The sequence below is a fragment of the Pelobates fuscus genome, chromosome 4 (genome assembly GCF_036172605.1).
Source record: "Pelobates fuscus isolate aPelFus1 chromosome 4, aPelFus1.pri, whole genome shotgun sequence".
In the NCBI taxonomy this organism is placed as follows: domain Eukaryota; kingdom Metazoa; phylum Chordata; class Amphibia; order Anura; family Pelobatidae; genus Pelobates; species Pelobates fuscus.
The window spans coordinates 221,274,327-221,293,967 of NC_086320.1; the positions used below are offsets into that span (position 1 = coordinate 221,274,327).

General features: G+C 41.4%; 1 protein-coding gene across 2 annotated transcripts; it reads right to left on the reverse strand.

Moving 5' to 3' along the window:
- Window positions 1-993: 993 nt before the first annotated feature.
- On the reverse strand, window positions 994-19,620 carry PIGM (phosphatidylinositol glycan anchor biosynthesis class M). 2 transcript variants are annotated; one of them, XM_063450589.1, is made up of 6 exons: window positions 19,546-19,620; window positions 12,728-13,185; window positions 4,851-5,407; window positions 3,646-3,904; window positions 3,134-3,235; window positions 994-1,449 (listed from the first exon to the last, which is right to left on the reverse strand). In XM_063450589.1, the coding sequence occupies exons 2-6, from the start codon at window positions 12,959-12,961 to the stop codon at window positions 1,279-1,281; spliced, it is 1,323 nt and encodes a 440-aa protein (XP_063306659.1). In that variant the 5' UTR covers window positions 12,962-13,185; window positions 19,546-19,620; the 3' UTR covers window positions 994-1,278. The 2 variants fall into 2 exon arrangements, with proteins under 2 accessions (XP_063306659.1, XP_063306660.1); XM_063450590.1 differs by having other exon boundaries at window positions 19,527-19,567.
- Window positions 19,621-19,641: the final 21 nt, after the last annotated feature.

The window sequence follows — 19,641 nt, forward strand, 5'->3', positions numbered from 1 at the left end:
TGTCAGGATGGGGTAACCCAAACACACAAAGAATAGGGAAACAGTAGCTAGTATGAAGTAATATAAAGAGTTAGAAACATATATTGGACTTTAATGGCCCCGCCTTAAGGTGTGTGATAGACAAAAATACAGTTTCACAATGTAAGCGAATGTCAAGGATTCCAGAAATACTCCTAAAACAACCAGTACTTGGGAGTTGGCGAACGCTGCACAGCCTTCGATTTGGAGGTAGCAGAGAGCACCGCGCTCAGCATGACAGGAGCGTTACGGGATCCTGAACTTCGAGGCTGCTGCATGGCTCCCAGTGGAGTCTGAAAGTGCAGTGAGGCAGTTGGAGGTATGACAAACGCTTTCCTATGGGAATGCTCACACAGCCCTGTCACACATTAACGTCAGGTCCTCAATGATCCTTTATGAGGAGTTTTTGATTGGACCATCGCTGAGGAGACTATGCCTCCTCAATGACATTGCTAGGACCCTAGGCACTGGAAAAAGGTAAGCAAGTAAAACCTTGATTTTATTAATTTGTATGACACATAGGGGGAGGAGGGAAATTATATATAACTAGAGACAGAGACATGTTAGCGTTGGGAATACATGTTTGTGTTGCTGACACTATAGTGTTCCTTTAAGGAAGAGACACTGGCAAATGTAATTTGTATGAACAGTCCTGATTTTTAAGGCTGCTACACTAGTGACCTACTTTTGGGGACATTGAGAAAATTCCCTCATTATACTCACTCATGCATGACTAATCTAATGCAGGTGTTTTACCCTAACAAGAGGGCAACATTTTATGTATCAGCAGGACCTGGGATAACACTACTTTACACTCTACTGGCACACACCCATTCCAGCTCTACCACTTTGTAGTGAAGAACTGTTTGTCGACAGCAAAAACTGAGATGTGTAAAAAGCTTGATGGAGGATAATTTTCAACCTGTAATACTGTGTAAATTATGTTAATTAAAAAAAAAACTAAAAACTAAAAATACAACACAGTTAGATTACAACACGGCAATAGCTTAAGTGTTTAACACTTTTTAAATAAATAACAAATAGAAATGATGACGTGAAATTTTACATCTTGTGCAATTACAAAAGGATTTTGAACAACAATAAATCTTTGCAATCTTTCCAAAATGTTACATTTGATTTAAATCAACTTTGAATTTCCCAGAATTAAATCTTTACTGAAAAACCCTGATAGTGTATTCCTGAGTGCAACTTTATTGGCTTTACCATGTAAGATCAGTAAAATGTCTTTAAATACAAAATCTAATTGTGCTTTAGTTTTTGTGTTTTTTTTGGTTGTAGCTTGTAATTTTGTATGATTTCAGCAAGGATCCAGCTATTAATGATAAGAAACAATAGGCCAGATATCCAGACAAGTAAAAATGTATTTTGTCCTTCAAATTCAAGCAAGTACGCAGGAGCCAGCCAAATAGCCTGAAAGAAAAAGAAAACACATATATGTATGTTTACAGCTGCATTCACTTAAAGGACCACTATAGTGCCAGGAAAACAAACTTGTTTTCCTAGCACTATAGTGTTATTAGGTCCCCCCCACCCTCAGGGTCCCATTCCCGCTGGGCTTTAGGGGGTAGGAAGGGGTTAAACACTTACTTTTCTCCAGTGCTGGGCTCCCTCAGCGCTGGGGACTCTCCTCCTTCTTCTGACGTCATCGGCTGAATGCGCATGCGCGGCAAAAGCCGCGCCCACATTCAGTCAGTCCATAGGAAAGCATTCTCAATGCTTTCCTATGGACACTGGCGTCTTCTCACTGTGAAAATCACAGTGAGAAGCGCGGAAGCGCCTCTAGCGGCTGTCAATGAGACAGCCACTAGAGGCTGGATTAACCCATATGTAATTCTGAAACTGCTATGTTTACAGCAAGCAGGGTTAACCCTAGATGGACCTGGCACCCAGACCACTTAATTAAGCTGAAGTGATCTGGGTGCCTATAGTGGTCCTTTAACCAGGAATTGTAGTGAACAGGAAACAATCTGCTATAATTACAACTTGGCAACTTTAACCTAAATTTTACAGTCTTCTTTTTTCTTTTACTAAATTTGCATTATTTGATAAAATCCTGAAATCCAATCAATTCACTACAATTTACTACAATTTACGTTTTAGTGCATAATTCGAGACCGCACTGACAAACTCTGTCATTTACGTCTATGAACATGTTAGTGAAATGGACAGCCTGTCTGTTCATAGTGGTTTGGAAGCCCGCTCAGTAGTTTCTGTAATGAAATAAATAAAGTGTGTGGTATTGTCTAAAAAGAAAGAAATTAACTGACTTGATGGCACTGGAAATGTTTGAAAAATTAAAAAAAAAAATGTGAATAGTAGCAGCAACCTTAAAAGTGCAATAACACAAACACTCTAAAAAATCAACACTATGTATGCAATCTATAATCATCTAGATAAAGTATTAAAACAAACTCAAATATATATCTGATTTACAAAATCACCTTTAAACCAACACGGTATTAGAAATGTGGTCATATAAACAGAAAATTCATAAAGCACGCGTTTTACAAGCAAACGTGATTATGATGGTACTACAGTACACCTATAAAAATGTAGTGCTCTGTGTATTCACTTCCAAGAAACAAACTTTCATATAATAAAATAAAAACACTATCTATCTATATTATATAATTATAACAATGCTAAACACAGATCTGCACACACCAGTCAAGCCATAAGACTTGCTCTTCCCACAGAAATCTCATATGTGCGGTGCCGTTACTACTGCAAGGGATTCTGTGTGTTAGTTCAACAAAGAAAAATCTAATTTTTGCCCCTTATTCCACCATAGACATGTATTCTTTGGAGTCTGTGTCTGTTGTATACAACAGTTTTGAAACACAACTCAGGAAGAGGAGCAAAGCCAGTGAACCACTCATGGATAGCTGTTTCATTGTTAATGCAACTCATTAGCATGAGGTTGGTAACTGGCTTGCTATTGATGCTTGGCTTTACCTGCAGAGGCTCTGTTACTGGACTCTTTTCTGGCTATAAATGTCAACATGTGATGATTAGGTGGTTCCTAAATTATAAAATTTCTTAGCACCATTAATAACAATAAAGGATTGATATATTTCTACCAGTGACAAATTACCTGACCAAAAAACCATAGAATGAGCAGAAATAATCCCCGTCTCCATAATATCTTCAGGCCAGGCATCACAAGAGGCAACAAGCAGAGATACCACAGGAAATACTATAAGAAGAAACAAAGAGATAAGGTAAGGATATATAATAGCCCATTCTTAGTGGCAGGACTGTATGCATATAGAAGGAATAAAGAAATTGCAACAATTGTTTGTTGTAACAGCATTTTCGCCCATCATCTAAAAAGGTACCAAGTTTGGTCACTTCCTCTTTTCTAAAGCAGCCATTCCAAATCAGTTGCCCAGGTGTACTTAGAACTACTACCACGGCTCACCTACCCTTACAGTTGTTATGCATTCTGTGCATGTATGTGTGCTGCAAAACATTGCATTTTAGTTGAAGACAGCAATGTGAATTGCATGTGTTGGACTCACCGAAGAGGTTTTGCCTTGACATGGCAGGTGACCTTACACTTTAATTGCCATTGGAGTGATACTAAAAAAAACCTGGTTGGCTTACCTGTGAGGTGCACACTTTGTTGAAGCTCACGAAAATTGCAGTATGAAGAAAACAGCAGAAAGCCAAGTCTTTGTAGAAAGCAAATGAGACAGCTATTAGCAGCAGCAGCTGAGGCAGGAAAGCTGCCAAACCAAGAGTAAAACTCCAATCACTCTCCGCAGTTAGATACAACATGTAGAAATATGGGGAGAAATTGTGACGAATATCCCTCCTGGTTAAGTGGTACAAGTATGTATGCTCAAGGAAATCCCATCCATAGCTATGTAGGAAGAAACATAAAAAATGTGTTGGTAATTATTATTTTATTATTTATATAGCGCCATCAAATTCCGTAGCGCTATGAACATATTCATGTTCAGAGATACCTTATTCCCTTTGTAAGTGAGTTTTTTTCTGAGATTCCATCTACACAACTAAAGAAGGAATTATTTATTTATTTTTTTAATAGATTTACTTTCAGTCCTGGTTCTTAAATGCCTCATATATCTAGGACTAAATCTTTGTAAATTTTGGGCTGCTGAGATTTCAACTTTGATAGTAGTCATAGAATTTAAAACCGCTATATATAGCGGTCCCCTGCCCTAGTCTGAATCCAGTAAAAAGGTTTTAAAACATACCTTTTCAACATAACGGCGCTGGCCTCGCTGTGGCTGGCCATGCCTCCCTGGCTAAGATCATCAATCTTAATGATCTCTGCCAATCCAAAGCGTGCCCATATGAAAGGACTGGTAGGCTATAGTGCATGCACGGCAAAGCACCATGCTGTGACATTCAGCATCTCCTCATAGAGATGCATTGATTCAAAAATGGGTGCACAGTGCAGTACTGAAATAGGAAGCACCCTTACTGGAAGTCTGAGTGACTGCCACTAGAGGTGTAACTAGGCAGCAATGTAAACACTACCTTTTCATTGCTGAGCCTGCAGGGACCAGAACCTCTACATTAAGATGTAGTGGTTTTAGTGACTATAGTGTCCCTTAAAATATAAGCATTTGAGGAGAGGCATCAGGCCATTGTCTTGGGAGACCTCTTCTGTTTTAAACAGTTCAAAAACTATTTCAAATTAGACAGTGGCAGGGAATCCAGACACCATATCAACTTCAGTATGATTAAGTGGTTATGGTGTCATCTTTTAAAGCCTTGTACAGTATGTTGGCATAAAACCATATGCAGTCAAAAAAGGGTTTAAAATTCTCGCACCTTACCTGAAATAAAAGGTGACGGCCCATATGGCAAAAGTCAAAACGGTAACAGTACCAAAGATCAGAAGATCACGATTCAACAGTCGAAGGAAAAACTGCCAGGCACTTTGTATCCATTGGTATTTCAATTTTGAAGTAACTTTATTCTTGCTGTCAATGTTTCTTGTTTGCAGTGACAGTGCAATAGGCAGCAGGTAAGTGACAGGGTAAACTTTCATGTGCACAGAAAGACCATAGACAAGAGCAGCCTTCACAAGCTGTCGTTTCTGAAGGTAGTACAATGCCAAAATGACAAGAACTGCTAAAATAGACTCTGCATTTCCCCTGCTGGACACTGTCATAGGCAGTGGGTTAAAAAGCCAAAATGTGCTGTACATGGTGGCAGAGGAAGGTTCTAGTCCCCTTAGTTCAAGAATTGACCGCATGAGATATGTGGCAAACAGATCGCAAAACACAAACAGAAATTTGCCAAAAAGTTCAGTGAGGTATATGTTTTGAGTCAGGATCCAGGCTAATAATGGAGTGTAACGATATGTAGCTCTTTTATATGGAGAAAATCCCTAGGAATGAAAGAGACATATTTCAGGTTAAGGGTTATTGACAAGATTATACAGGGATTTTAATACTAATAAAGTTTTTTCTTAAAGGGATACTAAGTACAAAAACCACTCCTTGTATTTCTGAGCAATGTTTACATTTGTCGGTCAGCATGCCCTTAAAGGCTGTCAATAAGACAGCTACTAGATGCATGTCTCCACGACAGAATATTTGCATTTATCACATCCATCGTGATAAATAATCTTTTTTTATGATGAGGAGCTAGTGATTGGCTACGAGCACCAGCTATCTGAATTATAGAAACTGGATGCCGATGGAGACAATGAGGAACGGCGCTGGAAAGCCAACTTTGGGGTTAACATTTATTTTTAAGGGTTATTGCTACCAAAAACGTTTTTTTTTTTTTGGGTGGAATAAAATGACATTCTGGGTACCATAACCACGGCATTCCAGTTAAGTGGTTATGGTATCTGGAGGTCCTGGGCTGTCTTACTTTATGGGGTTAAAGCATTCAAAAATGGGGTTAAACCTTTTTCAAATGCTTTAACTCCAACATTTTCTCAATGATGCCGTCCACCTAGCCTATCTGCCCTCCAAACATCATGTAGACTCACTGGTTATATAGTTATGGTCCTTAAATGAATAAAGCCATACACTGCGATCAACATTTCTAGTCCTATGCCACTTGCCTGGTCTAAAGGTTAGTCACCACAGCAAGCCTGGAGAGTCCATTCTATACTAAGCAGCATGACCAGCATGAATTTTTAATCGAGAATGGCAAGTTAAAATTTTTAGCCCTGTTTTACATGTACAATTTCAAAGCATTTTAATTAAAATATGAAACTTGCATGACTTTAAAAGCCATGTTATTTTTCTAGATTGTACTGTAATTTATGTCAAGGACGTAAATACTAAAAAATGAAAACTACTTGTAGATACTAAAGATGAAGTCATTTTTTAAAATGGATTTCACCTCATACATTTGGTTTTCAAATACATTCCATATAAACTTCCAAATCTGTCAGCTATAGCTAGTCAGAACTGGAATTATTCTAGTTTTAAGTAAAGCCAGATGCTGTACTAAACTTATCTTAATAAAGCACACCTAAAGCAGACCAGATGGGTGTCACACATTAAAAAGTTATTTCATCAACAAATAGTGGTTAATGTCCGACAGGGCCTTCCTCAAGTCCACTCTGCTCTTCATTATTCGAGACAAAACCACTTACAATTTGGACTGGTATATCTGTGACCTTTTGAGGATGTCTGATGAAATACAAAGTTATTTCCCTGTTGCCCTTGAGAATGTTGTTGCACATATGTAACAGTCAGAATATAAATTACATTTTGAATGTAGGGGTGTGTTTGTATAAAGTGTTGGCATTTTTTATGCAGGTGTTCATTTGTGTGTTGATGTTTGAAGGCAGGGGTGTTTGTGTGTGTAGTGTTGGTGTTTAAATTCTGAGATGTATGCACATATATATCACTGCCACACACACGGATACACACACACACACATGCACATAGATACACAATGACACACATACACATACAAATACACAGACACACACACACACACATACAAACACACATACAGGTCATATTTTAGCCACCCTCCCACGTTTTGGGTGCAGAAGGGTGGCTTTTGCTGGCTAGGCCTGTGTCAGCTTTAGTCAACAACACAGGATTGCAATCCTGTGTTGACTAAAGCCAGGGCCTTTACTAAACTTCAAATTTTAAAGAATTAAATCACAATGGCAACATTGAGGCAAATATATTATTGCAATATTACTGGTGAATGTGGAAAAAAAAGTAAGGAAGGGAAAAACCGAACAAACACAACAACCCCCCACCCCCTCCATCAAAGGCTAATGGATCTAAAACAAGTCAGATACACTAAGAACCTATGATTATTAGGAAATTGTTTTGCTGTATTGGGGGGATTATCAGCAGCAATTTATGCAAATGTTTTCTTACCTTTGCCACAAAAAAAACAATAATATATCTACAGGACTTTTTCTGAAACCTGTTAGCCCCTGCAGGAATTTACACCCATTTTTGCTACTATTGATAAATGGAAAAACTTTGCTACATTACACACTGCCAGCACATGTCAAACACACACACTACAGAAAGACAGCAATCACACACACACACACACACACACAAAACGCACAGCCATCACATACCACACACAACCTGTGAACACGTTTTATGGAGCTGCGTATGCTCACATTACAGACAATCAGTGCATACAAAATACACATTACACACTGCCAGCAAATATCACACGCTACACACTGTTTGCATACACTACACACAACCAGCAAACATCACCTTACACACAGCCACCGCACTGGGCCAGTCTTAGGAGTCTGTGAGCTGTGCACCACACAGGGCGCCATGGCAGCATGGGAGTCAGGCGGCTGAAAGCAGGGTCTACATTTGCCCCTTCTGTGTGGTTGTTACTGCAGCTGGCCACAGACTGTTTAATTGGTGGTGCAGTGTAACGCCCATACGAGAAGGAGAATACTCACTAGATTGTTCTGCCTCTCATGCGGGTTGACAGCTCAGTGGTATAGCTTAAAAGCTGCTTGCAAGTGAGGGAGGCTGGGCATCTAAATGGCTAGTGGGGCTGAGCTAAATGGGCAGTGGGAGCAGAGCTAAGGGTGGCATGAACCTGTTGCCTGGTTAATGCTGCACACTAAAGGGGAAGCGAGAATGAATCTCTGCTTCCCCAATAACTAGACACCAGGGACTGCAGTGTCTCCATTCCCTCTCTTGTGTGATTTTCTGCTTGAAACTGCGTGACTGTCTGCCTGTAACTGTATGTCTAACTGTGCGTGACCATTTGCCTGTGACTGTGTGTGACAGTCTGTCTGTAATTGTGTATGTGTGACTGTCTGACAAACTGTGTGTGTTCTATAGTAATCAAGGAGAGGCATGCACATGATAAAAGATATAACCACCTAAGGTGCATCAAGGCTGGGTTGCATCTATCTAAGATGTAACCAAGATGTCTAGATGTAACTGTGTTTGTGTCACGACAGTGACCCCTTCACGCAGATGGTAGCCCAGAGAGAGACGTATACCGGACCTTGGTAGGAACGTTAAGTAGCCCTATTGGTTTGACTCGAATGATACACTCCTTAAAACAAGAGTCGCCCCATTTCACAAACTCTTTTCTCTCCCAGTCTATTAGAGGATTGTGCTTGGTGAGCCAAGGAAACCCAAGTATAACCGGAAAGGTGGGAGAAGGTATTTGCTGTAGGGTTATAGTTTCTTTATGCAATAAACCTACAGTCAAGACTAAGGGATTAGTTTCCTGGCTAATAAAAGGAATTGATAGTGGTCTACCATCTATGGCCTCAACGGCCAAGGGTGTTGATCTTTCTTGGAATGGGAGATTGTGATGCTGACCGAATGTACGATCAACAAAATTCTCTGCTGCCCCAGAATCTATTAATGCAGTGGTAGTTACTATCTTTCCCTCCCATTCTATGGTTATAGGTAGAAGAAGCCTGAGTTATTTCCTGTCATTGAAGGAGGACATACTCATTACACCCAAGGCCTGTCCTCCTTGAGGGCTTAGGTGTTGGAGTTTTCCGGCCTGCTTGGACAGTGTAAGCGGGAATGACCTCTTTTCCCACAATACATACAAAGTCCCTCCCTTCGTCTATATTGTCTCTCTGGTTCAGGTAACCGCGTGGTTCCCAATTGGATGGGTTCTGCTGGAGCGACAGTGGTTGCCTCAGACAAAGGGAATGTCAAAGCCAGGCATTCTGGCACACGTCTAGGTCTATCCCTGGTGTTTTGTCTATGTCGGAGGCGTTCGTCTATATGTGCTAGGTAGGTAATTAATTACTCCAACACATTAGGTAGATCTCTGGTAGCCACCTCGTCTAAAAGCTTATCAGAAAGTCCATTCATGAACACATCTACAAAGGCCTGCTCATTCCATCTAACCTCGGCAGCATGAGTGCGGAATTCTAGGGCATAGTCAACCAGGGAGCGAGATCCCTGTCTCATTCGTAAGAGGGTTTTAGCGGCATTAGTACGTCTTCCAGGGGGATCAAACGTTCTCCTAAAGGCAGCGACAAACTCCGCATAGTTAAAAACTATGGGATTGTCGTTCTCCCACAAAGGATTGGCCCAAACTAGTGCTCTATCACTAACAAGGTTGTAATGTAACCAATTTTTGATCTATCAGTAGGATAAGCCCTAGGATGAAGTTCAAAATTTATGCTAACTTGGTTGAGGAAACCACGACATCCTTTGGGATCACCCCCATAACGAAGAGGGGATGTAGCGTGGGCAGAAGACCCCCCCGCCACCATCTCCATATGAGGTTCCTGAGGTCTATGACCAGGGATATGTTCCTCTGGCTGGAGATGAGCAGTACGGGCTAACAAGGTCTGAACAGCTACAGCAAACTGGTCCATACGATGGTCCAGTTCCTCAAACCGGTTATCAGGAACCGGCCCATGAGGGTTAGCACCTACAGGGTCCATGGCCCTAGTGTAATGTCACGGCAGTGACCCCTTCACGCAGATGGTAGCCCAGAGAGAGACGTATACCGGACCTTAGGGTGGCCGGACTTAACATCAGAGAATAGTCAAATGAATAGCCAAAGGTCAAGGGAGTACCGAAAACGGAATACACGAGAAAGCCAAGCCAAAAGTCGGGGAGCCAGAGAGGAGAATAGTCAGTAAGGAAGCCAAGGTCAATATACCAGAAAAACAGACGAATATTATCAAGAGCACCAGAGGGAACGAACAAGAACCACACTAGGGCACTGAGGGAAGGACAGGGGCGCCCTTATATAATGAGGTGTGTTTCTCTTTAAAGCCACGCCCCCAAAAGGTCCGGGAGCGTAGCCACGTTTTAATTTTCGCGTCAAAATCCTGATGACGTCGGCGCGCATGCGCCGCGTCATAAGAGGGGTTTTGCCTCGAGCGGCCAGTGCCCGACAGGCTGCGCCGCCTCCCGGAAGCAGCCAGAGAGACCGCCGCGCTGTGCGGGTTCGGCGGAGAAAGGTAAGGTATCATCACAGTTTGTGTGTGTGTGAGTGAGACTGCCTGCCTGTAACGGTATCTGTGTGCTAGAATACCTGTAACTCTGCGTGTATGTGGCTGTGTGCCTGTAACTGTGTGTATGTGACTGTCTGCCTGTAACGGTGTGTGTTTGTGTGACTGTTTGCCTATGACTGTGTGTGCTGCAGCAGAACTACCACCAGTGTGAATGCAGGCTGAAGGGACCAATCGGGTGGCCAACGCACTTAGCATGTTTTAGAGTGCCCAGTAGTGCACTGGGGCCCTTTAGCAGTGTGACCGGGCCCCTGTAATTATGGCAGCGCTGGGAGGAAGTGAGAGATGGTCACTTCCTCCCAGATTACAACACAGATATGCCCAGGAGAGGCAGATAGACGGAGATGCTAGAAAGGAGGGATAGAGAACTGGGAGAGCCAGCCCCTGACTCCCAACAGCCTCAGCCAGCAGAAGTCAACCTCCTGCACCAAAAAGGTAAGGAACTGGAGAGTGACTACATTTCTGACCAGCATGTATGTCTGTTATTGTGTGTACCTGTATGTATATCTGTGTATCTGCGAGTCTATGTATCTGTATGAGTGTCAACCTGTGTGTCTGTGTATTTGTTTGTGTGTATATATATGTAGAAAATGAAAGAACGTCAGGCAACTCTGTGGGTAATGCAATAAAGGCTGCAATTTATTGAGCAAAATAGACTGGATAGCCACAGATTAATAAGACGTTTCGGCTGTACCCTTTAAAGGGACACTATAGTCACCAAAATAACTTTAGCTTAATGAAGCCGTTTTGATATATAGATCATGCCCCTGCAGTCTCACTGCTCAATTATCTGTCAATTAGGAGATTAATCGCTTTTGTTTCTGTTTATGCAACCACATATCCCATGGGTTTGCCTGACACAACCTTCATGAAAACAAAATGGTTTCATTTTCAATCAGATGTAACTTTCTGTAAAGGTTTTTATCTCCTGCTCTGTAAATCAAAACTTGAATTACATACAGGAGGCTCCTGCAGTCTAGCAAGAGACAATTGTGGATCTCCCTTTTGTTCACCCTTACAAATATCACACACAGCATACATATCACACACAGCCATTACGTCTATCACACATAGACAACAGGCACAAACATATTACATCATAGTATTGTGAGATTTATTATAGTCATACTCACAAAATACACATTACTCTGTGTTGGGGAGCACTGTGATACGCTAATAGGCATATTACTTGGATTTATATTGTTGTGAAGGTCTTTGGCATACTCATACACTGTATATTACTGTTAATTTTATTGTTGTGGATTTCTGTGATAAACTGGTACAAACCACATAGTAATGTGAGGGCTTTTTTTGGGGTGTGGAGCTCAGTGATGAATGGATAAACACAGCAGATTACTGTAAGTTTTTATTCCAAGGAGGTCAAAATAAATATGGAAAATCCAGAGCTCCAAAGCAATACGACTCACAGTATTATGTGACAGCGGCACATAATGATAAGTCTGCCCTCTGTAATGCCTGGGAGGAAATCTGGCACCTATGGCCTACAGACCATGAATAGTTATCTCCCAAGATCCAGGCAAATCAGAGCATTAACGTGGATGACCACAACAAAGCTCTGACACTGAAAATATCTGAGCTGGCGAGACAGTTACCCATGGTCTGCACCTGGCACAGACCAGAATCCTAACACAATTGACCACCAGAAATCATCATGCCCCCCTCACTGCAAGATGACAACAGGGAAAGGGAATGAATCTTTTTTTTATTATTATTAACTTAAAAACGCTCCTTAATAAACCTCTATACATGGATGAGGGTGTGTGAACAGGAAGGTGTACTGTAAAGATGTTAAATGCACAGGGCTCCTGAAGGAATAAGGCCGACCCTACTACCAAACACCACATTTCACAAAGCCAGTATGCGCACACACTTTACACACAGTCACCATGCACACTCTCGGCAGAAGGTGCAACACTAAGGGTTATTCACTAAACTTGGAATTTTCACAAATTAAATCTGAATGGAAGAACTGGGACAAAAAGGTTTGATTATAGCGGAGATGGAAAATTTAGCAAACATTCTGAGTTTAGTAAATACCTGTGCAATGTCCAGGGCTCTAGGTAGATGTCCCAATCTGAAATAATTTTGTAATACCACTATACCACTTCAGTTCCTTGGGAAAGTAGATTTTATGTTTAATTTCCCACACCCCTGGAGCTTTAAATAGCACATTATTATGAAAGAACCTTTAGAAAAGCAAAAGCCAAGTGATACCTGTGTAACATATCGAGCACCATCTGTAAATACGTGATAATCAACATCTGTGTATTTCACCAGCATGGTTCGGTCTTGGTAGACTCCATACAATACCAGGACAACTCTGGCAAGGAATGCAATGGAAAATATAACCCATGTCCTTAAAAAAATCTTTTGAGGAATAATGCCAAATATTACAGCATCAGGAGACTTCATTTTCTTTTTTGTAATGTCACAGGGTTTGTTATCCATGACAGTTTTGCAAGAAACATTTACAGAAGTATGTGTACAGTGGATCTGTCATAGGCCAGGTTTGTATCAACATGCTTTGGTGTTAGAGCTCAGTACATATCCTGAACAGCAAAGGAAAACTTGATTGTTAACCATCTTCAGGCACAAAATCTAGGAACGTCCCAGAAAAAAATGAAGAACCTCAAAATAAGTTAATCCGCTTTCATTTTGGAGGAAAATGGTGTCTATAAAAATAGAACAAACAATTATTTTTTAAAAGTGTATGATTTTGTAAAACAATTTACTTAATTCAGTAATACACAATTATTTTTACATGCATGAACATAGAAGAAATAAATACATTATGGTAAACTGACAACTATTCAAAATATATGCATTTGATGATCTACATGTCTAATTTAGCCTCAATTTGCACTTGTGGCAGAAATGTTAAGTTTCAGCTACGCACAGTTCACAGCTATTAAATTACGTGAGAGCTGTCGGAATTCAAAGCGCTTTAAGACCGCATACCCTATTCTTTGTAAAACAATGAGTGCCACATGGTAAATGGAAAAAGGCACGATACTCCCATCACACTCATAAATGGAAAAAGGCACGATGCCATTTGTATGCTGGACTTAATTTTCATATTACAAAATAAAGACTATTTACCAAAAATACAGGATCTCCACATAAGAATAATAAAATAAACAATAACATAATTTGCAACTATAAATCACAGAAAAAGCACTGGTATTTGGTGTTTGAGAACAGTGAGTGCATACGCCTAAAAATGGCTTTAGAACACAGGTGTGAAATTGCCTAGCAGTGAAGGGTGTTAAAAAGAACACATACTTAAAGGGTCACTTTAAGCACCCAAACCACTACAGTTTAAAGGAACACTATAGTGTTTGGAACAAACAACATGCATTCTTAATGCAAGGGATGCACCAAAATGAAAATTCTGGTCTGGCCAAAAACCGAAACCGAAAATGACTTTTTTCCCCAAATGATTTTAAAATATTTTTTTCTATAATTTTGTTAATATTAGACTTTTTAATGAATTGAATGAATCTAATATGAAAAACTACAAGCCAATAAAATAAATAACCATACTTTTATTGAAAGTAACACACCACAATTGGACAGATAATAACTTAAAAAAACAATATAAATAAAAATCTGTTAAATCTGTTTGATATATAGGACTGAATAATAATATATTGTTGATATTAATTCAATATCAATAAACAGTCTTTATTCAGGTCTATGTAACAGAATAAGATAACAGATTTTTTTTTACATTTTTTTTTTTTTAACCAATTATCCAAATAAAGTATAGTCCTAGAAAACGATTATATTCAAAACAGTAAGGGTTAGATAAATAACATTTGATTGGTAAGCTTTACCAATGCTCTGTGTGAATACATTTCCAACTCCATTAAAGTCTATATGAAGCTGGATAGAATCTACAAAAGCTTATTTACTCCCAAAACTAATGTATCTACTTAGAACAATCCCAATAAGAGTTAGCTATAAAACCCTGAAATATTTTCAAGTAGCCATTATTAAGTTTATTTGGGTCAGTAAGAATTCCAGGATTTCGCAGGAAAATTCTTTAAAAAAATCAGGCAGAAATGGAGGTCTAGGATTTCCGGATGTATACGCGCTTCACGAAGCTTGTATGCTATCCCATTATTTCGCCTGAGATAAAAACAACAATAAACTTAACTTAAGGGAATTGAAACCCAAGAATTTAGAGCTGACTTTCTTGAAAACTGTTTCTGGATAGATAAGAGATGGCTATTTGATAAGATTACAAAAAATCCTATAATAAAGGCGACTCTGAACACAGTTAGAACCGTAAGGAAAAAAATGTAACTAAATAAATGGAATTACTTTACTTTTTCCATTAGATCTATTGTAAATGAATGTAAGAGATTTGGACCAGAGCAGTTGGAGAAGAAGCGGCATTAGTCAGCTCTGGAATATCCACTGAAAGGGTAGTTTAATTCCTTTCCACTTATTACAGCATACTTACTCTCTAGCCCCAGGCGAGGTATTTACATACCTGAGAGTTAAAAATGTTTTCTATCTACTAAGCAAATATTAGATCACAACAATATCACTGACTACCTAATGAATCACAACCCCCAGAAAAGAATATCCAGCTCAGTTTCTCAGCACTAATGATACCTTGTGTGGCAAACTCTCCTTTTCAAGTGAGTTTGCCACGAGTTCCTGGAGGAGCCTGCTTGCCAGCCTCCTGCCTACAGACTATGGACCCTGTAAACTGTGATATAAAAGTATAATTGATAATTAAATGTAATTAGAATATATGGTTCGGGAACCGAACAGCCGCACGAACTGGAGACTACCCTGGAGCTTGTTAAGCCTAATTGCTACTTTGTAGCAATTTCCACCTCAGTGTTCTAAGTGTTCGTCTGGCTGGCCGCAATTCCTATGGACGACCACAAGGTGGTGGCCATCTTGTTCGTATGAACACAGGCAGCCAGGGGCGGACTGACCGGTCGGGCACTTTGTGTGTGTCTTTGACACAGACACACAACACAATTTGCGCCGACCGCTTGAGTCAAACGCCTCCCTCGGGCCCAGCAGTGCTTACCAAAGGTGGAGCTAGGGTCAGAGGGAGCAGAGAAGTATGTCATCCCTGTGCGCGTGGGAGCGCAATGTCGACGTCACACACGCCCATCGACATGCGCCGCCTGCACGGGCCACCCGCAATCTTCAATGATCAGGAGCCCTGTGTAATGCCGCGATTCAGGGAGTTTCCCTCTCCCTGCTTACCAACAAGCAGAGAGAGGAGGGAGCCAGACTCCCATCACACTCAGCCAGATGCCAACCTCCTGAACCAAAAAGGTATGTAAGCAGGGGGGTGGTTAAATATGTAATGTGATCTGTGTGTGCATGTTATCTGTATATATGTTAGTGTGTGTATAACTGTATGTGTGTTAGTGTGTGTCTTTATCTGTATCTGTATGTATGTATGTTAGTGTGTGTATAACTGTATGTGTTAGTGTGTGTCTGGGTATCTGCATGTATGTTAGTGTGTGTATATCTGTATGTGTGTGTCTGTATCTGTATGTATGTATGTGTGTGTGTTAGTGTGTGTCTGTATCTGTATGTATGTATGTGTGTTAGTATCTGTATGTATGTATGTGTGTTAGTGTGTGTGTATCCGTATCAGTGTGTTTGTGTATCTGTATGTGTGTGGGTGTATCTTTATGCGTGTTAGTGTGTGTCTGTCTATCTGTATATCTGTATGTGTGTTAGTGTCTGTCTGTGTGTTAGAGTGTGTCTGTAAATTTGGATGTCAATGTGTGTCTGTGTATCTGTATATGTGTTGGTGTATGTATGTATCTGTGAGTCTGCACCTGTGTATCTGTTCAACCAAATACACCCCTGCATTCAAATATCAACAATACATACAGACACACCCCTACATTCTAAGGCAAACAGTACACACAAATACACCCCTACATTCACACACACATACTCCATTCAAAACATGCTTACAGTCAAACATACATACACTGCTCAGGGCAAGTTCAACCTTGCAAGGATGGGGAAATGGTAGGTACCCATCTGGCAAAGTATTATGGTAGTTGTACGAAAGATGGGGATCTACCTTTTCTTCACCAACACCCACTCTAATTTAGGTCAAAAACGTAAATAAAATAACTTTTTAATGGGAGGAAAGGGGGGCTGGGGACCTAAAAACTACCCCACTACAGCCCCTGTCCCCCACAAACACCCAACACTACAGTCTCTATCTGAAATTAGAACCCCTATACCCCCTCTACAGCGCCCTTTTACCCATTAGAGCCCATGTTGCTCATTAGAGCCCTTATCTTCCCACTACAGCCCCAGTCCCACACACTACAACTCCTGTCCCCTACTGAAGCCCCCCCCCCACCCCCCACATTACAACTCTTTCTGTAACACATGCATGTGTGCGTGATGTATATTTGTGTCTTTGTGTCTCTTGCAAGCTGGTGAGTAGACGGGGGCCCCATGATCTCCTATTGCCCTGGGGCCCGATGAGTTGTCAGTCCGCCCCTGCAGGCAGCGGTGTTTGGTCATCGAGTTCATGGAACTATTTTCGGATACTGAAACTCCCGAACACTGCTGGGCTTCCATGATCGCCTGTGTTCGGTTTTATAACACTTAGAAATACACTGTTCATTTGTCTGAACAAGGGGAACAAACAAGTTCCATGGTAAAACCACATACGATATTCGGTAGTTTGTTCGTTTTTAAACTACTGAACTAGATGACTGCTAGCCCTGATTCTATGGAACTGTTTTGGGCATGGGATAATGCGTGCGGTTGGTCAAACAAATGACTTCCAGGAAATTTCTGAACCCCTGAACTGATCTGGGTGATTTTTGGATACGTTGGTCACCCAGATCAGGGCTATCAGGGGATCTAACTTTTGTGGGGTTTTGGTTTTGTGTATTTTTAGGGTACTTTTCGGGTGTTTTGAAAAAAGTATGTTTTTTTTCTGTGCTTGGAGATAATTGGATTAGATTAGTACAATTCCTAATCCAATTATCTCCCAGGCACAGAGGAGGGATTGTCTAATTTTGAATGGGAGTGTCCTGGACCTGAGAGCCAATGTAATTGTGTTTTTGTTTCTACTGTGGTTTACGGCATTGCCGCGCATGCACATTGGAACTCCTCGGCCGGTGGGCGGGATCAGTCTCGCCCACCGGCCGACGGAGGAAGAAGGAGGAGCGGCGGAGGAGGAGCAGGCAGCGACGTGGGACATGTCGCTGCCTGAGGTAAGTGACTGAAGGGGTTTTCACCCCTTCAGTAACCGGGGATTGGGGGGTGGGAGGGAGAGGGACCCTCCAGTGCCAGGAAAACGGATCGTTTTCCTGGCACTGGAGTTTCCCTTTAAAAAAAAAAAAAAATCTAACGAGACTCCTTTCTGAAATTTTGGCAATAGGGATACTATTGTCTCAGCAGTCTTTTCTTTTTTGTTTAGACCTTCCCCAAATGGATACATTTTCACTTTCCCTGACGATTCACATTATGCAGGCAGTAAAAATATGCATGGCCAAGAATTGGAAAAAGCAAGGGCACCAAAACTGGCATGAGATATTAATTTAGATAAATCACCAGTGCTCTATGGAGAAAGGCTATTATTTTTTATTTTTATTTTTATAAATAACCAACTGGCTTTATATAAAAAAAATATGGGGAAAATGGTCAACATCTCCAAACACTGATACGTTTTAGATTTTTAGATAAGATTTTCAAACTATCTACCAAGGGCTATTTATGCCCACCACCTCTCCATCCCATATTAGAATGAATGTTGTTTGTAGTTTGAATGTGGATTGAATGTTGTCTTAATTGGAAAATTATTCTGATGCACTGTGATTACTGTTAAAATGTATATATTGTTACTATTGTTAAGGTCTTTCTTTTTTTCTCTGTGCAATGACTTTAATAAAGATGATATATATAAAAAAAAGCTTATATAAAGTTGGAAATATAATGAGAGCATTGGTAAAGCTATCTAATCAAATGTAATCTAGCCCTATGGCAAGTAATGAACTCAAATAGCAGCTCTAAGCTAGCATTATGCAAGTACAAAAATTCTATTTATGCTTACACAATTTATGAAAACAGTGATAGACCCACAGCCAGCCTGGCACACAGTGACAGAGACCCACAGCCTGGCACACAGTGACAGAGACACACAGCCTGGCACACAGTGACAGAGACACACAGCCTGGCACACAGTGACAGAGACCCACAGCCTGGCACACAGTGACAGAGACCCACAGCCTGGAACACAGTGACAGAGACACACAGCCTGGAACACAGTGACAGAGATACACAGCCTGGAACACAGTGACAGAGACCCACAGCCTGGAACACAGTGACAGAGACCCACAGCCTGGAACACAGTGACAGAGACACACAGCCTGGAACACAGTGACAGAGACACACAGCCTGGAACACAGTGACAGAGACCCACAGCCTGGAACACAGTGACAGAGACCCACAGCCTGGAACACAGTGACAGAGACCCACAGCCTGGAACACAGTGACAGAGACCCACAGCCTGGAACACAGTGACAGAGACACACAGCCTGGAACACAATGACAGAGACACACAGCCTGGAACACAATGACAGAGACACACAGCCTGGAACACAGTGACAGAGACACACAGACTGGAACACAATGACAGAGACACACAGCCTGGAACACAGTGACAGAGACCCACAGCCTGGAACACAATGACAGAGACACACAGCCTGGAACACAATGACAGAGACCCACAGCCTGGCACACAGTGACAGAGACCCACAGCCTGGAACACAATGACAGAGACACACAGCCTGGAACACAGTGACAGAGACCCACAGCCTGGAACACAATGACAGAGACACACAGCCTGGAACACAATGACAGAGACCCACAGCCTGGCACACAGTGACAGAGACCCACAGCCTGGAACACAATGACAGAGACACACAGCCTGGAACACAGTGACAGAGACACACAGCCTGGAACACAGTGACAGAGAGGGTTAATAAGCTAATACCGGGCAGTGAAAGGGTTACCCGGTCGGACTGTCCCAGCCCGGAGTGCGAGCGGTGAGTGCAGTTCCCGGTGCTGGCTGGGAGGGAGTGACGGAGGGGCCGGGCTGTCAGTGGGCG

Excerpts from the sequence above, each read along its gene's own strand:
- PIGM (XM_063450589.1), bottom strand. The coding sequence starts at position 12,961 with ATGGATAACAAACCCTGTGACATTACAAAAAAGAAAATGAAGTCTCCT. Across the intron at positions 3,236-3,645 it reads ACAAAGTGTGCACCTCACAG|TATTTCCTGTGGTATCTCTG; the intron begins GTAAGCCAACCA and ends TTCTTCTTATAG. Across the intron at positions 1,450-3,133 it reads TTCTATGGTTTTTTGGTCAG|GCTATTTGGCTGGCTCCTGC; the intron begins GTAATTTGTCAC and ends TTTTTCTTTCAG.